Source organism: Chelonia mydas, chromosome 5, assembly GCF_015237465.2.
Source record: "Chelonia mydas isolate rCheMyd1 chromosome 5, rCheMyd1.pri.v2, whole genome shotgun sequence".
Taxonomy (NCBI): Eukaryota; Metazoa; Chordata; order Testudines; family Cheloniidae; genus Chelonia; species Chelonia mydas.
In genome coordinates, this window is record NC_051245.2 from 64,151,983 (window position 1) to 64,179,050 (window position 27,068).

Here is a 27,068-nt window from a genome sequence, read left to right on the forward strand (position 1 = left end):
TAATGATTTCAAGTATCTTTGTGGTAGTATTCACAGGCCTCTGACCACTTTGCCTCAATGCGTTTGTTAGCTGGAGTGAGCTAACATTGTTTTACCCTTAAAACACATTTTAAGACTATAATTTCAATAATACATTTAAATCAGTTTAACTTTTTTGTTGTCAATCCTAAATAGTGAAATAAGAGTAAAATATTTATCTGTCTAGATATTCAACTTTACCATAGTGAAACGCTAGAGTTAATGCTGCGCAGGTGGGCCAAGCTGGAAAAGGACTTTAAAACAAAGAATGGACGATATGACATCAGCAAAATCCCTGATATATACGACTGTATAAAATATGATGTCCAACATAATGGCTCCTTAAAATTAGAAAACACAATGGAAATATACAGGCTATCAAAGGCATTAGCTGACATTGTGATCCCTCAGGTAAGCACTTTACAACATTAATATGGCACCTTTAGAATAAAAATCAGTAAAAGATGCTTGCTGTCTCCTGTTTTTGGAAGGCTTCTATAGTTTGCAGTGACTAGAGGCTCCAAGATGACCTTCTGTTTACTGAAGAGATTGAATGTCAATGGTAGAGTACAGATTAACTGGCCTCAATAAATTAGTAGTTCATCAAATCGATTAAATTTAGAATGAATTTTCCAGTAGCTTGCATAAATATGACTAGGTCAGAGGTGGGCAGACTAGTGGCCCGTGGGACCGTCCTGTCCGGCCCTTGAACTCCTGGCTGGGGAGGCTAGCCCCCGGCCCCTCCCTTCTGTCCCCCCTCCCCTGCAGCTACACTGCTGTGCGCTGGGGCTGTGAGCTCCTGAGCTGCTCTGAGCTGCCTGTCAGGGGGCGGGAGTGTGGATAGGGGATGGGGAACAGGGGGATTGGATAGGGGGTGGAGTCCTGGGGGGTCTGTCGGGGGGGTGTGTGTGTGGAGGCAATCAGGGGATAGGGAGCAGGGATGGTTGGATAGGGAGTGTGGTCCCAGGGGGGCAGTTTGGAGCGTGGGGTCCCGGGAGGGGGCGGTCAGGGGACAAGGAGCAGGGGGAGTGGGATGGATCCAGTGTTCTGAGGGGGGCAGTCAGGGGGCGGGAAGTGGGAGGGGGCAGATAGGGTGCGGGGGCCAAGCTGTTTGGGGAGGCACAGCCTTCCCTACCCAGCCCTCCATACAGTTTTGCACCCCGATGTGGCCCTCGGGCCAAAAAGTTTCCCAACACCTGGACTAGGTCTTAGTTCCCATTAGCCCAGTGTGCTAAAATTAAGTGCCCCATAATACTATTCTTCATAGATTAAGGAGGGCAGTATAATTGGAGTAATCAAAGATGTCCCTATCTGAAGCTGGATTTTTTTTGTCAGCCGTTTTGCTTACAAGACTCCTTCTCAGGCTGTTTGTAAGGGACACAGTTAGCCTAATTTCACTTAACTGAAGCTAACTGGTAAAGAATTTAAACCAAAATGGAGCTTTCTACTGCTAAAATGCATTTTGGTTTTGGTTTTAAATATGCTAGCAGTTAAATACAGATACCATCTTCCTTCTAGTATCAGGGGGTAGCCGTGTTAGTCTGTAAAAACATAAAAGGAGTCCGGTGGCACCTTAAAGACTAACAGATTTATTTTGGCATATCTGAAGAAATGGTTTTTTAACCACGAAAGCTCATGCCCAAATAAATCTGTTAGTCTTTAAGGTGCCACCGGACTCCTTGTTGCTTTCATCTTCCTTTTGTTTCTAACAAGACAGATGCTCATCAGGCAAAAAAATACAATCTGGTTTATGTCTGTAAAATTATATCTTTAATAGTTATCCATATTGCTGAACAAAATAGTATCTACTAACGAATGGCATTCAACAGGGAACCAGGGAGGTGGGAAATAGTTATCTCACTGTTAGTGTGGGAGCAAATTGTCTTTTATCAGTAAAGGAAACAAAACTTAAAATAGCAGAGTTCCTGGAAAAAACACACAGAGCACGATTATGGAAATGAGTGCACATTAGTATTGTCTTCGCCACATGGTTCTAGATCTGTCTACTTCTCATTTCCCTTTTTTTTTTTTTTTTTTTTTTTTAAATCTGTCTGCAGTGCAATTTCAAAACTGAGAAAGTCATATACATTACATGGAATTTCACTGGATCTAGATGAACACATAGATCCCTTTGTCAGTCAAATCTAAACTGCATTCAGTGTTGTGCTGAGTAGACTAAGGAAAAAAACCTAAGTATTACTTTCAGTATTAATGTCTCTTTCTCATATAACCAGAATTCTTCCTCTGTGAATCAGACTAATTCATTCACTCTAGTAATGGATTTGCCTTCATTTTTTTGTTTAATATGTAGCATCATTTCTGATAAAATATGTGCTCTGCAAGGTCTTATTTCCAATTCTGTCTACTAGTTCTTTGCCTAGATGAGAGAACTTTTTTTCTGAAGAGAACTAACTAATTGAAATACCACTATAATGCCTTTAAAACTCTTGGCTGTTGGGAGTTGCCCAGGGGATCAGATCTCATATTGTGACATGGGACATTGAGAGCCTGAGAAGATACTAATAAACATATAACTGGAATACATATATTGTACCTTATGCACATCTGTAACCTTCACAACCTATACTTATTGACAATATTTTTGTACAAGTTTGTCAGCTCTTGAAAGAATGGACTCTATTCTCATATTAAGGTGTTGGATGCCATTGGACAAATCAAGATTGTTTTGAAAGTGGAATGTGCTGTACTGCACTAGAGAAATGTTCAGCTGTTGAAGGCTTGACGTTCATGTGAAGCTTTTTTGTACAAATAGCTGGATAGACAACAAGTCATTCTTCTTCGAGAGATGTCCCTTCTTCGAGAGATGCTCCACTCCAGGTGTTGGTGCATCCCTGCACCTTCACTCAGAGATTTTTACAGCAGTACTCGTACCGGTCGCATACGCGCAGAGTCCCCGTCCGCCCTTCCCCCCCCCCCGCTCTGAGTGTATCTTAATAGTACACGTGTATGTCCCGTCTCCTCAGTTCCTTCTCTACTGTCCCCGGCCTGAGATGGAGCTCAGCAGAGTCGTTAGAGACTTTCTCTCCCTTTGTTACAATTACCTTTCTAGTTAGTTTGTTACGAGTAGTACTTAGTGACCATTTTTCTATCCTTTTCTCTCTCTAAATAAATAAATAAATATTTTTTTTCTTCATTCCTGTCAGTGGCTGCCACTTCCGACATGCCTCGCTCCCCAGGCTTTAAGTGCTGCTCTATCTGCAATGATGCCATCCCTCTGTCAGATGGCCATTCAAAATGCATAAAATGTTTGGGGGAGTCCCACATCCCTCCAAAATGTGCCCACTGCAGCAAGCTTAAATCTAGGACATGGAAGGACAGGGAGCTGAGGCTAAAACTGCTCCTCCTTCAAAAATCCTTAGAGTCAGCTTCAGACCCAGGTGCCGACTCCGGCTCCACAGCACACCACAGCCCCCCTGCCTCAAAGAAGGACAAAAAAACTTCAAAAAAATGGCACCTTCTCTCACCTGCAAAGGGAACTTCTCGGGAGAAGACTTCCCCAGGCAGGTCTACAGCCTCCCTCCCGGCACTTCTCCAGCTGAGCACTTTTGATGCGCTGGGCTCCTCCGGCACCGCACGAAACCCGCCCGCCTGCGTCCGCGAAGCTCCAGTGCCAGGGCTTCAGGCTTCCAGTTGCCTGTCTTTCACAGCAGATTCCTTTTGCACAGCCCTCACCTCACAGAGGAGCTCCGGGACTGCAGTTTACACAGTCAAGGGACCTGCTGGTGTCAGTTATCCTGCAGTCACCCTTACTCGATGCCTACTTCTCTCTAAATGCTCAGTCAGGGTCCGGACAGCCTTCCTCCAGTGATGAGGAAGCTGGACTACAGGAAGAATTTTCACCATATCAAATCTCCCATCCTCAGACCCCAATCAATAGAGGTCATAGAAAAATTACTTCATCCTACTCTCTGGATCCTGTCCCGTGGTGTGTAAACCCCTGGATGGCACCACCTATGCCCTTCCAACCACAGTGGCAATATTGGGCCACATAGGCATCTTATCCTTGAGACCACACTCCCTATGCCACCTCAACCAGGCGTGACACCTGTCCGGCCTGCCAGCTGACGAACCTGCCACTGACGTAAGGCACCAGGCAGCACCGTCACAACTGCAGGATCCGGCATGACCTGCCTCAAACCCAGTAGACCTAGTTGTTACGCCTGATGAAGCCTTACTTCCTCCTCCCCCCACATCTTTGGATGATTTCTCAAAATTTCAAGACTTTTTCAAAAGAGTTGCCAGTGAGTTAATTCTTAACTTGGAGGAGGTTCCTGAACAGCAGCATGAGTTAACGGACATCCTGCAGCCCTCTTCTTCTTCTTCTAGGATTGCATTACTGATCAGTGCAGCCCTTTTGGAACCTGCTAAGGCCATCTGTCAGACTCCTGCTGCAAGCCTACCTACCTGTAAACGAGCTGTCAAGGTTCCTCCCCCACTCTGAACGCTAGGGTACAGATGTGGGGACCTGCATGAAAACCTCCTAAGCTTATCTTTACCAGCTTAGGTCAACATTCCCCAAGGTACAAAATATTCCACCCTTTGTCCTTGGATTGGCTGCTACCACCACCAAACAAATACTGGTTACTGGGGAAGAGCTGTTTGGAAACGTCTTTCTCCCCAAATACTTCCCCAAACTTTGCACCCCACTTCCTGGACAAGATTTAGTAAAAAGCCTCACCAATTTGCATAGGTGACCACAGACCCAAACCCTTGGATCTGAGAACAATGAAAAAGCATTCAGTTTTCTTACAAGAAGACTTTTAATAGAAATAGGAGTAAATAGAAGTAAAGAAATCCCCTCTGTAAAATGAGGATGGTAGATACCTTACAGGGTAATTAGATTCAAAACATAGAGAATCCCTCTAGGCAAAACCTTAAGTTACAAAAAAGATAGAAATAGTTATTCTATTCAGCACAGTTCTTTTCTCAGCCATTTAAAGAAATCATAATCTAATACATACCTAGCTAGATTACTTACTAAAAGTTCTAAGACTCCATTCCTGGTCTGTCCCCGGCAAAAACAGCATATAGACAGACAGAGACCCTTTGTTTCTCTCCCTCCTCCCAGCTTTTGAAAGTATCTTGTCTCCTCATTGGTCATTTTGGTCAGGTGCCAGCGAGGTTCTCTTTAGCTTCTTAACTCTTTACAGGTGAGAGGATTTTTCCTCTGGCCAGGAGGGATTTTAAAGGGGTTTACCCTTCCCTTTATATTTATGACACGAGCGGACTGCAAGTACTTCATCCCTTCCGAGGGCTCTGAATTCCTTTTCACTCATCCAGCGCCAAACTCGCTGATAGTAGATGCAGTCAACCAAAAGACCAAACGCCCGTTTCCCTGCTTCACCCCATCTGACAAGGACAAGGATTAGATCTGCTCGGATGTAAAGTATACACATCTTCCACATTACAATTTCGTATTGCTAATTATACTACTGTTCTGGCAAAATATGACCACAAAAATTACAACAAATTCATGGACTTTATTGATGACATTCCGGAAGAAAAGAAACAACAATTCATGGCTCTAGTTTCCGAGGGACAAATCATCTCACATACGGCTCTTCAAGCGGCCCTTGATGCAGCCAACACTGCAGCAAGATTCACTGCTACAGCAGTGTTCATGTGCCGAGGTTCATGGCTCTCCTCCTCTTCCTTTCCTCGAGAGGTCCAGAATACCATTGAAGATCTTCCCTTCGACCGTGACAAACTCTTTCGTTGAATGAAGTACGTCGTTCAGGCAGAGACTCAAGGGCAACTTTCCGGTCTCTAGGAATTCAAACTCCTAAGACCAGAAGGCGACAATATAGATATCAACCTTATCAGCGTCCACGCTACCCTACATATACCCAGCAATTCCATAGAGCACATGAGCACCAACGCCAGATACCAGCGTCACCGTCTCAATTCCTCGGCAGTGTCTCAAACCCTTCCGACTAATAAGCAGATTTGAAGCCTTGTTTGAGGGTTTAGAAAACAGTGTTCTCACTTCAACGCTTACACCGCATGTCCCTATTTTTGGACACCGCCTACGACCATTCTCCCATCAATGGCAGAACATTACCACCAACAAGTGGGTTATATTGGTCATCACAATTGGCTATTCGATCCCTTTCCTATCCTTGCCTCCTACCCACCCACATTCCCTGTCCTCCTTCAGGGACCTCTCTCACGAGCAACTGCTCCTCCAAGAAGTACAACATTTTCTATTGGGAGCAGTGGAACTTGTGCCCAAATGTCACAGAGGAAAGGGGTTTTACTCCAATTATTTCTTAACAGAAGAGAAAACCAGGGGATGACGACCTATCCTCAACCTCAGGCAGCTCAACAAATTTATCAAAAAGCAAAAGTTCAAAATGGTTACCCTCACCACCATAATCCCAGCGCTGGAGCAGGGTGATTGGTTTTCAGCCCTTGACCTACAGGATGCCTATTTTCATGTGACTGTACATCCGGCCCACAGACGTTTCCTTCGTTTTACCCTCAGCTCAACACATTTTCAATACAGGGTGCTACCCCTGGGCCTATCCACTCCTCCTCCTCCCCCCCCCCCCCCCCCCCCCGCATTTTTTTCCAAGCTCCTAGCTGTAGTCTCTGCCTACCGCAGGAAACAAGGGGTCATAATATTTCCTTACCTCAACGATTTGTCTCCTCAAAGCCTCAACGCAGGACAAAGCGCTTCGATTCACACAGCTCACCGTTGATTATTTTCTATCCCTCGGCCTACAAATAAACAAAAACAAATCCACATTATCTCTTACCCAGCATCTGAAGTTCATAGGAGCACACCTCGATTCCCAGATGGGAATAGCATCTCTCCCGCCCGATCGCTTCAACACCATAAAACTATTGGCAGCGAAACTTCGCAACAGTCCTCAGGTCACCACTTGAGACTGTCTACAACTACTAGGGCACATGGCCTCATGCTCTTTTGTGGTCCAAAATGCACGACTATACATGAGGTGCTTCCAAGTTTGGTTTGCCACGGTTTACAGACCAAATGTGCACTCTCTAAACAAGCCTCTATCCATACCTTTCAGAGTCAAAGACTCTCTCCTATGGTGGACAGTTCCCTCCAACCTTTGCTCTGGAGTCCCCTTTCTCTAGGATGCTCCATCCCTCATGACTACCGATGCATCCCTCACAGCCCAGGGGCTATGGTCTTCAACCAAAACCTCCCTGCACATAAATGTCCTAGAACTTCGAGCCATACACAATGCCTGCTGTCACTTCCTCTCATTAATCCAGAAGCAACATGTATGGATAATGACAGACAACATCACCTGCATGTTCTGTGTAAACAGGCAGGGAGGGGCTCGCTCTCACTCGCTTGGCACAGAAGCCATGAAGCTCTGGAATTGGTGCCTTGCGAACAACATTCGGATATCAGCCGCCTATCTTCCCAGAGCTATGAATACCACAGCGGACAAATTAAGCAGACACTTTCCCTGGGATCATGAATGGGAGATAAACGAGACTATCATCCACAAAATATTCCACATATGGGGCTACCCAACTATAGACCTTTTCGCAGCTGCGAAAAACACGAAATGTCCCGAATTTTCTTCCAGAGAGGGATTGGGCAAATGTTCCCTGGGAGATGCGTTCATGATCCCATGGCACCAGGACTTGCTATATGCTTTTCCTCTGATACCTGTTCTCCACAGAGGTCTAATAAAGATATGGACAGATCGTTCTATGGTCTGATTGCCCCGTCGTGGCCTGGACAACTGTGGTTTCCATTCCTCACCAGAATATCAGTTCGCCCACCAATCTCGTTGCCCCTCACTCTGAACCTCCCTATCACAGCAACACTGTCAATTTCTTCACCCCAACCTGTCCATGCTTCACCTTAAAGCTTGGTTCCTACATGGTTCTCCCAAAACGAACTAGCATGCTCTGAGCAGGTTCAAAGAGTGCTCCTACATAGCAGAACACAATCTACTCGCATCACCTGTCTCCAAAAGTGGAAGCGATTCACACAATGGTGCTCAACTAATGGTGCTCTTCCTACTTCTGCACCTCTTCCACTTATACTTGACTACCTATTAGACCTCAAGCAATCGGGCCTTTTTCAGCTCCATCAAAGTCCACTTAGCTGCTATTACAACTTTTCATAATAAGATCGACGATACCTCTGTTTTTGCTCATCCAATCACCAAGTGTTTTTTCTCAAAGGACTCCAATTCCTATACCCAGACATTAAACCTCCTACTCCTCCGTGGGACCTTCACTTAGTTTTATCCTGCTTAACTCAACATCCATTCGAGCACCTACCCACTTGCTCCCTCTTACACTTCTCTATGAAAACAGCATTCTTAGTGGCAATCACCTCCGCCAGACGGGCAGGAGCAATAGCAGCTCTCATGATAGACCCACCGTATACACTATTTTTTAAGGACAAGGTTACCCTCTGATTACGTCCCAAATTCCTTCCAAAGGTGCATTCCTCATTCCACATCAATGACACGATACACCTACCAACTTTCTTTCCTAAACATGCAAACTCTTTTGACTCCACCATGCATACATTAGATGTACACAGGCCTTTGTCTTTCTATTTGGATAGAACTTTAGAAACTTTTCTAGACTTTGTCTCCATCGCGGAGCATTCCAAAGGGACACCTATTTCTACCCAGAGACTTTCAAACTGGATTTCTGAGTGTATCTGACTGCTATCAGATAAAGAAAGTGACGCCTTCAGCCGGCATCAGAACTCACTCCACTAGATCTGTGGCTACCTCCGTGGCTTTTCTACGCAAAGTTCCCCTGGCTGACATCTGTAAATTGGCCACTTGGTCTTCTGAACGCACATTTGTTAAGCACTACGCCCTCACTCAAGAACGTCTCTCTGATACACGATTAGGCAGAGCTGTATTATCTACTGCATTCCTACCAAATCCGAAGTCCCTACCTCCTTGAGATACACTGCTTTTCAGTCACCTGAAGTGGAGGACCCACAGGGACATTTCTCTCGAAGAAGAGGAGGTTACTCCCCCCCCGGTGTAGTAACTGATGTTCTTCGAGATGAGTGTCCTGTGGGTGCTCCACTGCCCCCCCTCCTCCCCTCTACTTCAGAGTTGGGGTAGACTCCGTTGTAGAGAAGGAGCTGAGGAGACTGGTCGCGCACGCGTACTATTAAGGTACACTCAGAGTGGGGGGGCAAGCTCTGCGTGTACACGACCGGTACAAGTACTGCTGTAAAAATCTCCGAGCAGGGACGCACCAGCACCTGGAGTGGAGCACCCACAAGGACACTCAGCTCGAACATCAGTTACTGCACAGGATGAGTAACCTCCTCTTTTGCTCATTCAGCAACCTGATTTGCTTGTGTTGGTTCTTTGGGTTAATGCTGAAAATGAATACCTGGTTTAGTAAGGCTATTTATAGTCTGTATAGCAATATTTGACACAGATAAGATGTTCTTAAATTCAGAATGTATTTACCAATAGAATTTGTGTCTGTTTTTTGAAAAAAAATTATTTAAGAATTGAATTACTCACTGAAATAGATGGTACCTAGAGAGGAATGCAAGTGGTTTGGTTTTATTTAATTGATGGTAACAACTGGAACTGAGGCAGATTACCATTACTATTCAATATATTTTTACATCAAGAAAATTCAGTGGAAATTAAACTACATTTCAGGCTTTGCATTTAGTGGGTTTAAAGGTGATCTACAAATAGAAGAGAGGACTCCATTTACTTTTGTAGTATGCTGAGTACTCAACATGGCAAAGGTGGGAGGGAAGTCCTGCATAGTATGGACTTCAAATTTTGTCTTTTAGGTCACCCGAAGTCCAGAATCAGTTAGGCTGGGTATAACACAGTTACACTCAGTATGCTGGTTGTGTTACTGATTACAAAATATCACTTCTGGGGGTAGGAAGGGAAATAGAGTACCACCGGACCTGTCCTAATGACAGTGTGGGGAGGGAGAGCGAGAAAGACAGGCTCATCAGGTAAATGCCATATTATAGGGATTTGCAAAGGGTTTTTTTAAATAGGTTATTTGGAGCAATGGGGAAACAGTACATATAAAATAAGAATACTCCCTTAAAAAAAAAAATTGACAAACCAACATAACATACAAAGTAAAAAGGTCTTTACCTTGCTTTCCACAGTAATCAGAAGTTCTGCTATGGTGTTGGGGAACATCACCAGCCATGTAAGATTGTCTATTTCATTGAGCAGGAGACTCCTGAAAGAGAATTTTAAAGTGAATATTCTAAGTGCCCAAAATGACCACCAAGAGTATCATTCTGATGTTAATGGAGATTTCTTACTGTTGTTTTCAGATTATATTTGACTGCCTTCAGAAGTGAAAAGGGAAGTACCTTTCTTGCAACTGTTGGAGGTCAAATGAAAAAATAGAATGCCTCCTTATTTCAGTTAGGCCACAAAAGAGAACCTTCTTTCAAAAATCAGATTCATCCTGGTATGAATGAGCTTGGTACTTTTCTGCTGCCACCAAAGGAAACATTCTTTCCATTCATACTTCGCACATTTCCAGTGCAATTTCTTTGTCCATGTTCAGACATTTAAAATCCATGTTTTTCAGCCACAGGAAGTGGCAGATAGCTAGCTACTGTTTTTCAGATATGAGTCTTGAATTCAAAATTCACTTCAGTGTTCTTTATAGTTTTGTTTCAAAAACTTAATTTCTTTCTATCCAGGAATATGGTATTTCCAAGGCTGAGAAACTAGAGATTGCCAAAGGCTACTGCACTCCTCTAGTTAGGAAAATTCGTTCTGACCTTCAGAGGACTCAGGATGACGACACTGTAAACAAGCTTCACCCTCTGTAAGTTCAGAATTTTTCAGTACGTGTGTGCTGCCAATTGTCTTCAGTACTTAAACGTTCCCGCAACCTCGATAGATAACCACGTACTTATAAAGCTATGCTTACTTCAAACGATTTATAGTAAGATTGTAGTAAGTTTTCTAATATGGGTATATTTTAATGTCTTAAATAATTAACTACGTCTTTTTCCCCCTGTATTTTTGATTTCAGATACTCCAGAGGTGTTATGTCTCCTGAACGTCATGTTCGTACTCGGTTATATTTCACAAGTGAGAGTCATGTCCACTCCTTATTATCAACTCTTCGTTATGGTGCCTTATGTGACGTAAGTTGGTCATTTTCCTGTAAGAGCGAATGCTGCAGCTGGTATTTTCTGAAGAACCTATGGGACCAAATCCCACTAACATTAAATGGGAGTTGAGTGCCTAACTCCCTTAGGCTACCTTGAAAATCACAATCTATTTTATTAAACATATTGATTTTGTAATATGTTTGGCAATATGACTTGCGTGCATAACACTAATCTTTGCCATATAGATTTTTTTCTTAGCAGAAAGCAAGATGGAAAACATTTAGCGTTACCTTGGTTTTTTTATGGAAGTTAGTAAATATTAGTGTATTTGCTAACATTTGACCTCTAAATTCCTCATGCTCAGAAAAGACCATACTTATATTCCGATCAGGCAGTAATGCAAAATACCTTTTAAGAATTTCTTGTAAGTAGGTTGAAATTCTTCTCTGGGAAGCTGAGCAGTACTGTCCATCTCCAAAATTGGTTACAGTTGGTCCTTAAAACTAACTTGGTGGTGTCTAATATGCAACACATGAATATATTTCACTTAGCTTAAACAGCCTACACCTGGTAGCTGCCTCATCAGAAATCAAGCAGGACACTTTCCAAAGTTCTGTCCCTGGAACTTAAGAAGAATAATTTCTCCTCCCAGGTTATTGGTAAGATAGGCAGAAGAATTAATTTTTTACACTTAGTGTCAAATTCTCATATCTGCACCACAAATCATAAACTACACTTTTTATTTGAAAGAGTAACATGGTCTTTGTCATATCTGGCAATAACATCTTATTTATGCAGCATCATAGCAGTGTTTAGAATTTTACAAGCAGTTAAATATTTTTCTTGTGGACACAAATCCTGAAGAGCATAAAACCTAACTCAAAAGGATGTGGTACCAAGAGAATGGTTGCTGAGTAAGAGTTGGATCCTGCACTAATATGAATCTGGGCGATGGTAAAATAGAGGTACAGAAGAGAGATTAGGGGGAAACACAAATTCTTCTTTGAGAAGATGCAGCCATATATTCTACGTAGGTGTGTGCGCGCCCAGTGCACCAGAGCAGGATAACTTTGCCTAGCAGTACTTGTAGATGGGCAGTGCTCGTGTCTCGTAACTATAGCCCTGGCTATATCAGGTGGCACTGCCCCAACCCCCCTCAGTTCTTTCCTACCGCCCGTGACTAGAGTTGCAGCTCTGTGTGGCTCCTAACCTCACAACCTCTCTATTTCTTAGTGACTTTTTCTAGTTGGAGATAGTTAACGAGTACCCTTAGTATAGTGTTAGTTAGCTTTAGTTTAAATATTTCACTGGTGATGCCTTCACCATGGTTTAAATACTGTCATGTGGAGGAATGATCACTGTACACGGTGTTTGCTGTGCTTAGGCAAAGCCCATGCCTAAGTGGTGGTGAGAGATCTTCGTCTAAATCAGCACTTGCTTGAACAGGCCACGTGGCCTGCTTCAGCACCAAGGCCTACTTTGGATTGGATGTCACCCTTGGGTTCTGAGTGCCGCTACTTTGCGTTCTGGAGCTGGCACCTTTCCAAAGAGACACAGGAGTCACTCCTCCTCAACTGCACTGAAGAAAAGACCATCAAGAAAAGACCACACGTAAGACCATCAAGGTCACTCCAAATCGTGTGGGGACTCATCTGTCCCTTTCAGAAAGAGTGCAGACTGGCATGATGTGAATGTTGGTACATGGGATGGATCAGGTCCCGTCAACCACTTTCTAGTACTGCACAAGGAAGTGAGAGACCCCTTACTGTTGACCCCAGTTCGGACGCGGGGCGTTTGTTGAGTCTGGTACCAACGAGGGCAATGCCAGCACTGGCTGTTTCTGTGTCAGCAGCGTATCAGGCAACAACAGATCTCCTCTGCCTTTTTGTCTCAACCTCTCCCTTGGTCCAGGACTTTGCCATTGCTGTGTCATTTATAGGCTCGTTGGCTAGGCGAGCTGCTGAACCTGGGGTTCTGTCACCACCGCACCCTGGTGTTTCCCTTCCATAGTCAGTGGAAGCAGGAGCCAATGCCAGGCTCAGCACAAGGGACGTCCTTAGCGTAGAGAACATCTTCAGCACCCCTGCTGTTGGCTCAGCCGATGTTACTGTGGCAGCAGTTGCCGCCCTCCACTTTGCCACAGTCACATTGGTGCCGCTGCCAACTTCGGGGTTGACACCACTTCTGGTGCCGGAAACAACAAAGGTGTACTTAGTGCCAGCGATAGCATTTCCACCGTTGGCGCCAGTTCCCTCTTCATTCTGGTGTATGGACGAGTCCCACCAGTTACTCAGACCTTCAGGGCTGGCTCCACCTTTCTCCCCTGAAGCCTGGGACTCCTTGACTTCTAGGTCAGGATGATCCTCCTCCCATTGTCCATCGCCTGATCCACACTGGCGGCCGTTCATGGAACACTGTGGGTACCAAGATTGGCACTCATCTTGTGGGCAGGACTATGGATTCTTTACTTCAAGGGCTCCTGCGCCTTTGATCAGATATTTTTGGTAATGATGCCCATTTAGCCCATTCATTCCTTGTGTCCTGCACCGAGACTACATGGGGCTGTGCAGAAAAACAGCCCTCAGTTCCTTCTCAACTAACTGCCTTTGGCCCGAGACAGTTTCTGCAATTTTTGCCTCTTCTCTGTTCAGCATTTGGATAGTTAGTTACTTTCCTTCTCTTGTTCTTTCCCTTAAAATTGTTTTTAAAATCTTTTTATTCTTAGTTTAGAATTTCCTCTTCTTTCGGGTTATCTTTTATTTTGTAATTTTTTCCTTGGGAATGCTGAGTTCCCTGGGATTCAAGATGGGTGTCTCCTGCCACCAGGCTATTCTAATCAGTGATGGCCATCCCCAGTGCCTCGGCTGTTTGGGTGATACCCATATGCCTAGTAAGTGCAAGATCTGCACATCCTTCAAAAGTAGATCCTGAAAAAAATAGGGAAATCAAGTTTGAACTTCTAACGATAGAGCAAGCCTTACATTCAGCTTCAGAGCCAAGGGCAGAGGACCCCCCCCGGTACATAGATCTCCCAGTACCAATAGTGCCCCATCCATGCCAAGACTTCAGTCAACAGAGACCACTAGAAAGGTAGGAGGTACTGCAGCATCAAGTACTTCTACAGTAGCAAAGTCCTCATCTGCCTCTAAACAGGAGGAGGTAGGGAGTAAATCTCCAAGAGAATCTCAGTCACCAAAGCACAGGAGAGCTACAGAGACCTCAGGTCCCAAGGGGAGTTCCATGCAGGCTTAGTGATGCTGGTACTGCAAAGGCAAAGAAGAAAACTCAGTCTAAGACAGACTTGGTATCGAGTTTGGGTACCTGGATCCTGACTGGCAGAGACATAGGTGGAAAGAGTTATACGCCTGTCCTAGAACAACACTCAGTACTAATATCAAGGAAGTCAACTGTACCAAAGACTGCCAAATCTCATGTGGTACCAAGGGAATTGGGACTGACACAGTCCCAGGCCAGGCTCTCAGTGCCAATTACATTGGTACAGAAACCATACTTCAGGCTTTCTCCCAGACCAGTCTCTACTATCAGTAATTCAAGAGTTCAGGTACCTAAGGACTCTGCTCTTCAGAGCCAGAGTCTCCCCTATTAATGAGTGCTGGGGTTTGTTAGTGTCAAGACCTGCTCAGTCACCACCCCCTGTATCACATAGGAACCATGCTTGCCCTTGTCGTCTTTGCAAGCTGAACAACTTCCCACCATACTCTGTAGTATGTGGAATAGGATGCTTCAGATTCTCAGATCTCTGTGCAGTGTTCCCCTGTCTATTCTAGAACTCACCACTATCCCTCCTGCCCTGATGTTTTGCAAGAGGATAGACCTCAAATGACACCCTCCTGGCAGAAACATCGATGCCTCAACCTATGCCTTTTGGCCCCCCTCAGTGGCCTTTCTGGGATCCATGGATGTTCTGTCACCAGAAATTTGTGATGAGGTCTTCACACCACCAGAGGGAACAGAGAAGGACCCATTCTCTTTAACCCCCTTTACAACCAACCATGCCAGACGAAGAGACCTTTGAGGAACAAGGGCAGACAAGGAGGTAACACCTCTTATGAATGTTTCCTCTTCATCACCAGATGAAGCTGTCATGCCTCCACCACCTTCTATGGAAGATGACTTCAGACCATTTCAGGAACTGATGACACAAGTTGCTGACATGCTTCAGATTCCCTTAGAGCAGCAGTTCTCAACCGAGCAGGTTTCAGGGGGTTCGCCAGTTAGAGTCGGCACTAAACTTGCTGGGGCCTAGGGCAGAAAGCCAAAGCCAGAGCCCTGCCGTGGCGGGTCTGAAGCCTGAGCAGCTTAGCTTCACGGAGCCCCCTGTGGCGTGGGGCCATGAGCAGTTGCCCTGGTTGCTACTCCCTAACTCTGACCCTGGCTTTTATATTTAGAAAAACAGTTGTTCCACATGTGGGCTCTGGAGTTTTTAAGCATATTGGCTGGGCCTCAGAAAGAAAAATATTGAGAACCCCTGTCTTAGAGGAGATTCAGGAGTCCCACCATAAGCTCCTAGACATCTTACACACCTTGTCATCGATGAGAATTGCCATTCAAGTGAATGAAGCTCTTATGGAGCCCTCTAAGACTGTTTGGCAAACCCTAGCTACAACGCTGCCTACCTCCAACAGAGTTGATAAAAACTATTATGTTCCTGATGGAGAATCAGAGTTTCTGTTCTCTCGCCCAGCTCTGAACTCCCTAGTAGTAGATGCCGTTAATGAACGAGGTAGGCAACATAGCTCAAGTCCACCCCATACAGCAAGGACCATAAGAGGCTCAAACTTTCTGGCTGCAAGTCCCATCAGCTATAACTACATTTTCTCAACCATCCATGTCCTCCAAGTGACAATTTTGATGATTTGATCGAGCGTCTGAACTGTTCTCCGTCAAAGTGACTATCCAGCTGCAACATCCTACCCCCTACCTCCTTTCGGATGCCACCTCTCCCATTTTCAGGATGCATGCGAGCATATAACATCGGACAAATGGGTTTTGGAATCCATAACTTCTGGTTGCACTATCCATTTCAAGGCTATCCCTCCTATCCATCCCTGTCCCTCTTTAGGGATCCTTCTGGTGGTCAAGTACTAGAACAAGAAGTGACCTCACTTCTAAATTTAGGAGCAATAGAACCCATTCCTATGCAACATGGAGGAAGTGGATTTCATTCAGATATTCCCCCAAAAAAGGGAGCGTGGAGACCAGTTTTGGACCACAGGTCTCTAAACAGATATTTAAAACAGCAAAAATTCAGGATGGTGACCCTGGCAGAATAATTTGGTCATTCGAATTAGGAGATTTGTAGGTCAAGAATCGCGAACTAGACACACGTTTTCATGATGCTGTTTGCCTATTACATAGGAGGTTTCTTCATTGCCAGATCAACAATGAACAATCAACACAAGGTGCTTCCTTTTGGACTATCTTTAGCACGAAGGATGTTCTTAAAGATGCTGGCAGTAGTTGTTGCCAACCTTTGTCATTTGGGCATAATCATTTTCCTGTATTTAAACGATTGGCTGAAAAAGAACAGATCCTATTGGGAAGTGCTGGAGTTAGTAAAGATCACATGTTCTTGGTTTTCTAGCCTAGGCCTTCAAATCAATATCAAAAAGTCCATTTTGACTCCACTATAGTGTCTAGATTTTGTAGGGGCTTCCTGGATGCACTGACAGGCAGAGCATACCTAGCAACTAGCAGATTTCTCGCACTAGTGAATCTTATCTCAAGAATTCAGGGCAGCGCTCAACTTACAGTAAGAGATTGCCTTCAGCTGCTGTGATGCATATCCACATATTTCTATGTAGTGCAGCATGCCAGGTTACATCTCCAAGGTTTACATGGATGTGCAAACCCCACAAACACAATCTAGGCAGGTTACTGTGTGTTCCCCAATAAGTTCTACATTCACTTAACTGGTGGAAGAACCTGAACAAGACCTGAGAGCAGTCAAAAATGTTTGCCTATGCTTTCTACCTCTAATCAGATTGAAGTCAGTAAAGATAATGACAGACAACGTGACATGAGTGTATTACATTGAGCGCCAGTTGAATCTTTGGGTTAAGTTTAGAGGCGAGAGCAACAAGGCTGATGTCATGGTGAGCATCTGCTATGGACCACTAGACCAGGAGGATGAAGTGACAAGACTTTCTTCGGACAACTAACAGAAGTTTCCAGATCACAGGCCCTGGTTCTCATGCGGGACTTCAGTCACTCTGACATCTGCTGGGAGAACAATACAGCAGTGCACAGACAATCCAGGAAGTTTTTTGAGAGTGTTGAGGACCACTTCCTAGTGCAAGTGCTGGAGGAACCAACTAGGGGCCATGCTCCTCTTGACCTGCTGCTCACAAACAGGGAAGAATTGGTCGGGGACGTAGAAGTGGGTGGCAACATGGGCAGCAGTGACCATGAGATGGTCGAGTTCAGGATCCTGACAAAAGAAGGGAAGGAGAGCAGCAGAATACGGACCCTGGACTTCAGAAAAGCAGACACTGACTCCCTCAGGGACCTGATGGGCAGGATCCCCTGGGAGGCTAATATGAGGGGAAAAGGAGTCCAGGAGAGCTGGCTGTATTTTAAAGAAGCCTTATTGAGGGCGCACGAACAAACCATCCCGATGTGCAGAAAGAATAGCAAATATGGCAGGCGACCAGCTTGGCTTAACAGAGAAATCTTCAGTGATCTTAAACACAAAAAAGAAGTTTACAGGGAAGGGGAAACTTTGACAGATGACTAGGGAGGAGTATAAAGATATTGCTCGAGCATGCAGGGGTGTAATCAGGAACACCAAAGCACAATTGGAGTTGCAGCTAGCAAGGGATATGAAGGGTAATAGGAAGGGTTTCTACAGGTATGTGAGCAACAAGAAGAAGAAAGTGTGGGGAAAGTGTGGGACCCTTACTGAAAGAGGAAGGCAACCTAGTGACAGATGTAGAAAAAGCTGAAGTATTGAATGCTTTTTTTTGCTTTGGTCTTCACAGGCAGCACTGGGCAGCACTGGGGAGAAGGTGAGCAGCCCTCAGTGGTGAAAGAACAGGTTAAGGAGTATTTAGAAAAGCAGGACATGCACAAGTCCATGGGTCCAGACTAATGCATCCGAGGGTGATGAGAGAGTTGGCTGATGTGACTGGGGGAGGTCCTGGACAATTAGAAAAAGGCAAATATAGTGCCCATCTTTAAAAAAGGGAAGAAGGAGAATCCAGGGAACCTACAGACTGATCAGCCTCACCTCAGTCCTTGGAAAAATCATGGAGCAGGTCCTCAAGGAATCCATTTTGAAGCAGTTAGAGGAGAGGAAGGTGATCAGGAACAGCCAACATGGATTCACCAAGGGCAAGTCATGCCTGACCAATCTAATTGCCTTCTATGACCTAGATAACTGGCTCTGTGGATGAGGGAAAAGCAGTGGATGTGTTATTCCTTGACTTTAGCAAAGCTTTTGATAACGGTCTCCCACAGTATTCTTGCCAGCAAGTTTAAAAAGTATGGACTGGATGAATGGACTATAAGGTGGATAGAAAGCTGGCTAGGTCATTGGGCTCAACATTTAGTGATCAAGGGCTCGATGTCTAGTTGGCAGCTGATATCAAGCGGAATGTCCCAGGGGTCTGTCCTAAGGCTGGTTTTATTCAACATCTTCCTTAATTATCTGGATGCTGGGATGGATTGCACCCTCAGCAAGTTTGCAGATGACACTAAACTAAGGCGAGAGATAGGTAGGCTGGAGGGTAGGGATAGGGTCCAGAGTGACCTAGACAAATTGAAGGATTGGGCCCAAAGAAATCTGATGAGGTTCAACAAGCCCTGCACTTAGGACGGAAGAATCCCATGCACCGCTACAGGCTGGGGATCCAGTGGCTAAGTGGCAGTTCTGCAGAAAAGGACCTGGGGATTACAGTGGGCGAGAAGCTGGATATGAGTCAACAATGTGCCCTTGTTGCCAACAAGGGTAACAGCATACCGGGCTGCATTAGTAAGGGACAGAGCTAGCAGACCAAGGGACGTGATTATTCCCCTCTATTTGGGACTGGTGAGGCCACATCTGGAGTATTGTGTCCAGTTTGGCCGCCGCCCCCCCCCCCCCCCCACTACAGAAAGGAGGGAACTAGGCTTATTTAGTCTGCAGAAGAGAAGAGTGAGGGGGGATTTGATAGCAGCCTTCAACTACCTGAAGTGAGGTTCCAAAGACGATGGAGCTAGGCTGTTCAAAGTGGCAGATAACAGAACAAGGAGCAGTGGTCTAAAATTGCAGTGGGGGAGGTCTATGTTGGATATTAGGAAACACTATTTCACTAAGAGGGTGGTGAAGTCCTGGAATGGGTTACCTGGGGGGAGGTGGAATCTCCATCCTCAGAGGTTTTAAGGCCTGGCTTGACAAAGCCCTGGCTGGGATGATTTAGTTTGATTGGTCCTGCTTTGAGCAGAGGGTTGAATTAGATGACCTCCTGAGGCCTCTTCCAACTTTAATCTTCTATGATTCTATATCAAGTGTCAGAGAGGAACATGTTCCCCATCTCTCTTTGCTGAAGCAATAAAACTCTGTAATTGGTGCATAATGAACCACATAGTCATCTCGGCTTCTTACTACCTAGTTATTCAAAACACCATGGCAGACATTTCTTTCTAAATTATGAATGGGAACTGAACTGCAGAGTCCTTCACATGATATTCTCAGCTTGGTGGTTCTCATAGATCAGTGGTAGGCAACCAGAGTCATCTGATTGTGGGTCGTGAGACATTTTGCTGACATTAACCATCCACAGGCACGGCCCCCCACAGCTCCCGTTGGCCGGGAATGGCGAACCATTGCCACTGAGAGCTGCGGGGGGTGGGGTTCTCTGTTCACTCACCTCTCTACAGCAAGATTCCTGCAAGGTCTGTCAAATAGCTCCCCACAAATCAGAGATCCTACTCGTAGCTGGGACCGGAACCTGTTCTCAGTGGCTTTATGAAGTATCTGTTTGAACCACTAGCTAGGTGTTCATTATTAGATTTATCTTTGAAGACAGCCTTTCTTGTAGCGATCACTTTTGCCTGAAAGGTGGGAGAATTGATTTATAGTATTTTTCCGAAGAGGCAGTGTTATGGGCCTATTTAAGATTCTTACCTCAAATGTCCTCGGAATTCCCCATTAATCAAAGCATTCATCTTCTGGCTTTCTTCTCAAAACTACTTCGGACTAGTCAAGAAGCCTCTAGATGTGAGACGGGCATTTGCCTTCTACCTAGACAGGACCAAACCATTTAGAAAATCTCTTAGACTATTTGTATCCGTTGCGGACAGAAACTAAATTGGTAATTTTGAAACAGTGGTTGTCTGTGTGAATCTCGGGTTGTATTAAGACTTGTTTCGACAGAGCTCATGTCCAACCCCCTTCAGGAGTGATAACACATTCTACAAGAGCATTATCTACGTCAGGAGTTTCAAACTCAATTTACTTTAGGGCCAGTGCCTGTCCTCAAATCCTCCCAGCGAGCCAATAATGTCACTCATGCTGCCCAAAACTCCACCCCGCACCTGCCTAGGGCTCTGGAACAGAGTTTGGGTTGGGGAGGAGGTCTGGGGTAGGGAATTGCGGTGCAGGCTCTGGGAGGGAGTCTGGGTGCAGAAGGGGTGAGAGGTTGGGCTCTGGGAGGGAGTTTGGGTGCAGGCTCTGGGCTGGGGCAGAGAGTGGGGGTGCAGGAGGAGGAGGGTGGGGTTGTAGCCTCTGGGAGGGGAGAGGGAGTGCAGGCTCTGGGAGAGAATTTGGAGGTGGGAGAGGGTGTGAGAGAAGGGGTGTAGGCTCTGTGAGGGAGTTTGGGGGGTGTGGGGAGGGGGTGCAGGCTCTGTGAGGGAGTTTGAGGGCAGGAAGGGGGTGAGGGTGCAGGCTCTGGGAGGGGGTCAGGGTGTGTGGCGCTTATCTGGAGCTCCAAGGCAGGGTGGGCCAGGTGGCCTCCAAGCGCTGCTGCCCCCGCCCCTGCAGCTTTCCATTGGCTGGAGGGGCACTTGGGGCAGGGGCAGCGCGGGGAAGCACAGGGAGCGGCCGGCAGACACATGGAGCGAGCAGTAGACGCCGCTCAGCTCTGCTGCGCTGCCGGGGCACTGAACTGTTTTAAATCACCTGTGGGGGAGGGAGCGCCCAGGGGCAGCAGGTGTGGCCAAAGGAGAGACCCAGCCCAAAACTGCTGGAGCCCTGCAGGGAGGTTCACGGGCTGCGAGTTTGAGACCCCTGATCTACATCCTTCCTTAAGGATGTACCTCTTGTAGACATCTGTAGAGTAGCAGCTTGATCCTCTGTTCATACCTTTTCTAATCATTACGCTCTGGTGCCCCTGGCAAGATCAAATGCAGCTGTGGCCAATGCAGTTCTCTCTTCTGTATTGGACTGTGCTTCGAACCTTCCACCTCTTTAAGGGGATACTGTTTAGAAGCCACCTGAAGTGGAGGACCCACAGAGCTGCTATTTGAAAAAAGAAAGGGTGCTCTGCTACGTGCCCTCCTTCCCCTTTTCTTCAGAATTGCCCTTAAGGGATTCTCTGGTGGAGAAGGACCCGAGGGTGGTTTGCCTGCACAGCTCCATAAAGCCTCAGTGTGGGGCACGAGGATGCGTGGGTTGTATGTGTGGGCCAGATGGGCACTGCTGTCAAAAATATATGATCAAAGGTGCAGGGCGCAGGTACACTTGAAGTGGAACATCCACAGAGATACATCTCAAAGAACTCCAGTTACTGTGCAACGTGAGTAACCTCTCCTTCTGTTGGCTCTGCCTGAGCCTTGGCAGAATAAGAGTGCACTAATCAGCATGTTTCTCCTGCTCTGCCCAGTGGTGCAGAGCAGAAGGGATTTTATTTTCTGGTGGAATTTGTATTATTAGTAGGGGTGTCAATCGCAGTTAACTCACATGAATAACTCAAAAAAATAATCGCAATTAAAAAAATTAATCGCGATTAATCGCAGTTTTAATTGCGCTGTTAAACAATAGAATACCAGTTGAAATTTATTAAATATTTTTGGATGTTTTTCTACATTTTCAAATATATTGATTTCAATTACAACACAGAATACAAAGTTTATAGTGCTCACTTTATATTATTTTTATTACAAATATTGCACAGTAAAACAAAAAATCATATTTTTCAATTCATCTCATACAAGTACTGTAGTGCAATCTCTTTATCACGAAAGTACAACTTACAAAGTAGATTTTTTCTGTTACATAACTGCACTCAAAAACAAAACAATGTAAAACTTTAGAGTCTACAAGTCCACTCTTCTTGTTCAGCCAATCACTAAGAAACAAGTTTGTTTACATTTATGGGAGATAAGGCTGCCTGCGTCTTATTTACAATATCACCTGAAAGTGAGAACAGGCTTTCGGCTGGCCCTTTTTGTAGCTGGCATTGCAGATATGCTAAACATTCATATGCCCCTTCAAGCTTTGGCCACTATTCCAGAACATGTTTCCATGCTGATGATGATACTCGTTTAAAAAAAAAAAAAAAGCGTTAATTAAATTTGTGACTGAAATCCTTGGGGGAGAATTGTATATCCTCCTGTTCTGTTTTCCTCGCATTCTGCCGCGTATTTCATGTTATAGCAGTCTCGGGTGAGGACCCATCACAAGTTCGTTTTAAGAACACTTTCACAGCAGATTTGAAAAAACACAAAACATACCAATCTTAGATTTCTAAAAATAGCTACAGCACTCAACTCATGGTTTAAGAATCTGAAGTACCGTCCAAAATCTGAGAGGGACAAGGTATGGAGCATGCTTTTTCAGAAGTCTTAAAAGAGCCACACCCCGATGCGGAAATTACAGAACCCAAACCACCAAAAAAGAAAATCAATCTTCTGCTGGTGGCATCTGACTCAGATGATGAAAATGAACATGTGTCAGTCCGCTCTGCTTTGCATTGTTATTGAGCAGAACCCATCATCAGCATGGATGCATGTCCTCTGGAATGGTGGTTGAAGCATGAATGGGCATGTGAATCTTTAGCACATCTGGCTCGTAAATATCTTGCGATGCCGGCTACAACAGTGCCATTCGAATGCATGTTCTAACTTTCAGGTGACATTGTAAACAAGAAGTGGGCAGCATCATCTCCCACAAATTGTAACCAAACTTGTTTGTCCGAGTGATTGGCTGAAGTAGGACTGAGTGGACTTGTAGGCTCTAAAGTTTTGACATTGTTTTATTTTTGAATGCAGTTATTTTTTTGGATGTAATTGTACATTTGTAAGTTCAGTTTTCATGATAGAGATTGGACTACAGTACCTGTATTAGGTGAATTGAAAAATATTATTTATTTTGTTTTTTACAGTGCAAATATTTATAATAAAAATAAATATAAAGTGAGCACTGTCCACTTCGTATTTTGTGTTGTAATTGAAATCAATATATATGAAAATGAAGAAAACATCCAAAAATATTTAATAAATGATATTCTGTTGTTGTTTAACAGTGCAATTAATTGCAATTAATTTTTTTAATCACATGATTAATCAATTAATTTTTGTAATTGCTTGACAGCCCTACTTATTATAAGTTTACTATGAGCTCAGTAATGGGTTTATTGATCACTATTTGATTAAGTATTTTTATTTTTTACAGGGAAGGGCATTCTTGTTGAGGGGTACATTCTGTGGCTCACAGAAAATTCTCTAGTCATTTCTGCAGCCATAAAATTTCAGCAAATGAAAGGTTCTAAATGTGATCTGAACTTGAAGGGGGGCTAGTCTTTGGTTTGTTTTTCTAGAATGTTTGTTTCATTTTCATTCATTTGGAGGAGCTGTGGGCATTTTGGGTTGAATGTAAAATTTATTTTTAAAATATGAATTAAATATTCATAAGTTAAGATCACCTTTTTCTCTTAAATCACTTCAATTTTATTTTCAAAGGTTTTTTATTTAAAATGTGTTACAAAATGTTTCCATTTCTTTAAGGAGTCAAAAGAGGAACAGTGGAAACGAGCTATGGACTATCTCAATATTGTCAGTGAACTCAATTACATGACCCAGATTGTTATCATGCTGTATGAGGACCCAAACAAGGTAAGTAAATAAAATTGATAAATATCTACAGAAATATGATTAGTTCAAACCATGTTTTAAAGAGTAGATATTCATTGTCTTTAGGAACTTTCTTCAGAGGAACGTTTTCATGTGGAGCTTCACTTTAGTCCCGGAGCTAAAGGCTGTGAAGAGGATAAAAACTTACCAGCTGGTTTTGGATATAGACCTGCCTCCCGAGAGGTAATACTTCTGGCGTACTTAGATCAAAATTTCAAGGATTCTCTGTTCATGAATGTGTTCCAATAACTTTTGTGTTAATCACTGGAGAATTAGTTAGAAAGAATGACGCATGATTTTGAATTAACTTTGTGTGTACTGTATGCATATAAAAATATACTAGTGTACTATGAGTAACAGTTATACGTCATAATTCAGGCCCTCTGATTTCAAATAGATACTTTACTTCAATAAAAGGTGTATACTCACCTCATTTGTTTTTACTGCCTTTGTAATTGCAACCTTTTATGGTTTTGCCTAATTTGTTGTTGGAGATAGTCCTGTTTCTCCAATGTTCTGACAAATGCATAAGAAAAAATATGAATTGGAATTTTGGGGAATATTGGCTAGCGAGACTATAGATTATATTTTTTAGTTTGTATCTGTGTACATCTATATAGTTAAACAATTTGGTGTTACAAATGTTAAGACTCCGTGGGTGAAATACTGCCCCCATTGAAGTCCATGGGAGTTTTGCCATTGACTTAAATGGAACCAGGATTTTACCCTTTACATATTCAGTGAAACATGTAAGAAGACATGGTGGTGTAAGCAATGATATGGTCACATTGTCACATGTTGTAGAAGAGAGTTAAAGTAGCAAATTCTTTCTCTAGGTATATAAAAAACAGTATTTGTATGGTTTAAAAACCTTGTGTCACCAAACTTCATGCATATAATTAATGCTTTACTACATACAAAAAATGCTTAAATTATTCTATAACTGATTTCCTTAATGGATTTCTATGTCCAAATAGTACAACGTATGTAGATAACTTGAACAGATAATATCTTTATTTGTAGAATGAAGGCTCAAAGAAAACCTGCCATAAAAATGATAGTGATGAGGAGTCACATACTCCTAAAAGGGATGAAACGGATCGATCAGTAGTGGTATTCAAGCCAATGGTGTCAGACCCAATTCACATACACAGAAAGTCGCCCCTTCCAAGATCCAGGAAGATTGGTTCTGTTGAAGTAAGTGTTTCGGTCACAGTGCATGTCTACTGAAATGAATTCTTCATTTACTTCTAACAAAAAAGTAAAAACTATTCTGTTTTTGATTACACAAAAATAGAATGGTGTCATTCCTCTCAAAGTGGTGCTGTTATTCCATGGGAAATTCTCCATGGTAATGGTTGTCTGAAAGGAATTTCAGAAACAGCATATGACTGTTGGGCCATATAAATTCTTTTTCTTTCCTTTAGTATTTCAAATCTTATTATATAACTTTTATTCTATGACAATGAAGATGCACATTTTTTTGTCTCAACTTTCTTCTCCAAGCTGACTAACGTACATTGCTTGCATATGCATTCTCACAAGACTGCTGCTAATGGAAACAAAATATTGAGCTTTTTCATTTGTGGGGATTGGGGTGGGGGAAGGAGAGGTGGCTGCAAGAAAATTTCGCCATCTATAATTAACTTTCATAGGGAGCAGCTGATTCCAGTGGCACAGTGGTTGAAGGTAAGAGAGCAAATTGGCAGCATGCTTTGAGGGGCAGGGAATGTGTTTTCCAGAGTCTTCAGATAAGTGCCCTAAGACTTTTTGTGCTCCCGGTATAGAGGCCATGACACCAAGGAGTTGAGAAACTGTCATAAAAGGTGCTCTAACATCACAATAGTGGGGCAAGTCAGTGATGATTCACTGTATGCCATTCATATGGCTGAACAGTAAAGACTCTGCTGGTGCACACTAGTACCTCAGTGACACTGAGGGTAGGTTTACACTTAAAATACCACAGTGGCATAGCTGCACCGGTGTAGCTGCACTGCTGTAGCACTTCACTGAAGACGCTCCTACACTGAGGGGAGAGCTACTCCTGTTGGTGTAGTTAATCCACCTCTGCAAGAGATGATAGCTATGTCAATGGGAGAAGCCCTGTTTGCAGCTGTTTACACCAGGGAGTAGGTTGGTATAATTGCATTGCTCAGGGGTATGGATTTTTCACACCTTTGAGGGACATAGTTACAACGATGTAAGTTTATAGTGTAGACCTGGCCTGACACTAGAACATAAAAGTGCAGTTTACTACCTTATTCTCAGTTGCTTAAAACCTCAAAGAACTGTATGCCCTTTTCCCTGCATATTGTCTCAGGAATAGGTGCTTATATAGAATGGGTACCTCAATAGTAAGAATTCCAAGTAACTTGGTTACTGTCAACGTATGGAGAATAATACGGATGGTTTTGTTTTATTATGATCCATATATAACATAAAAAAATTAAGAGGTGATATTTGTGAATGTATTACAGGGTTGCATTTCCTGTTTTAACATAAGCAATGTTTGAGAGGAGTAATATCAATGTTTTTGAAAGTGGCTTTCATTCTGATCATGCAAGCTCCCTTCCTAGAGAGAAGTTCACGTGCAGTTTTATAGTATTTCAAATTTTTAACCATTTTCATTCTTTGTAAATTTTCAGAAGCTGCTTTCAAGAGGTATTATTGATATGCATTGCTAAACTTTGACTTTCAGCAGGTAAAACATTCAAGTAGAATCTGTTCCAGCATCCAGCTTTTATGGAAATTCTAAATTTTTACTTCCTATTGAATAATAGTCTTTGATTTTACTCATATAGCTGTGAAAGTTTGTGCAAAAAAGGTAAATTGGAAGAGCTAATATATTTGTGTCTGCCCTCACTGA

General features: G+C 43.8%; 1 protein-coding gene across 16 annotated transcripts in view; it reads left to right on the plus strand.

Moving 5' to 3' along the window:
• Nucleotides 1-27,068, plus strand: part of PPIP5K2 (diphosphoinositol pentakisphosphate kinase 2) — a 101,712-nt gene that overhangs the window by 53,368 nt on the left and 21,276 nt on the right. For 14 of the 16 annotated variants that reach the window (XR_006290872.1, XM_037903322.2, XM_043546558.1 and 11 more), the window contains 6 exons: nt 206-429; nt 10,712-10,839; nt 11,050-11,164; nt 24,077-24,184; nt 24,269-24,385; nt 25,226-25,399. Coding sequence is in view for 15 of the 16 variants with exons in the window: in XM_037903322.2 (XP_037759250.1) it covers nt 206-429; nt 10,712-10,839; nt 11,050-11,164; nt 24,077-24,184; nt 24,269-24,385; nt 25,226-25,399 (866 nt within the window). In the remaining variant the exon portion in view is untranslated. Of the gene's footprint in view, nt 1-205; nt 430-10,711; nt 10,840-11,049; nt 11,165-24,076; nt 24,185-24,268; nt 24,386-25,225; nt 25,400-26,847; nt 26,904-27,068 lie in introns of all 16 variants that reach the window. The other 2 variants (XM_037903327.2, XM_037903329.2) reach the window with 2 other exon arrangements.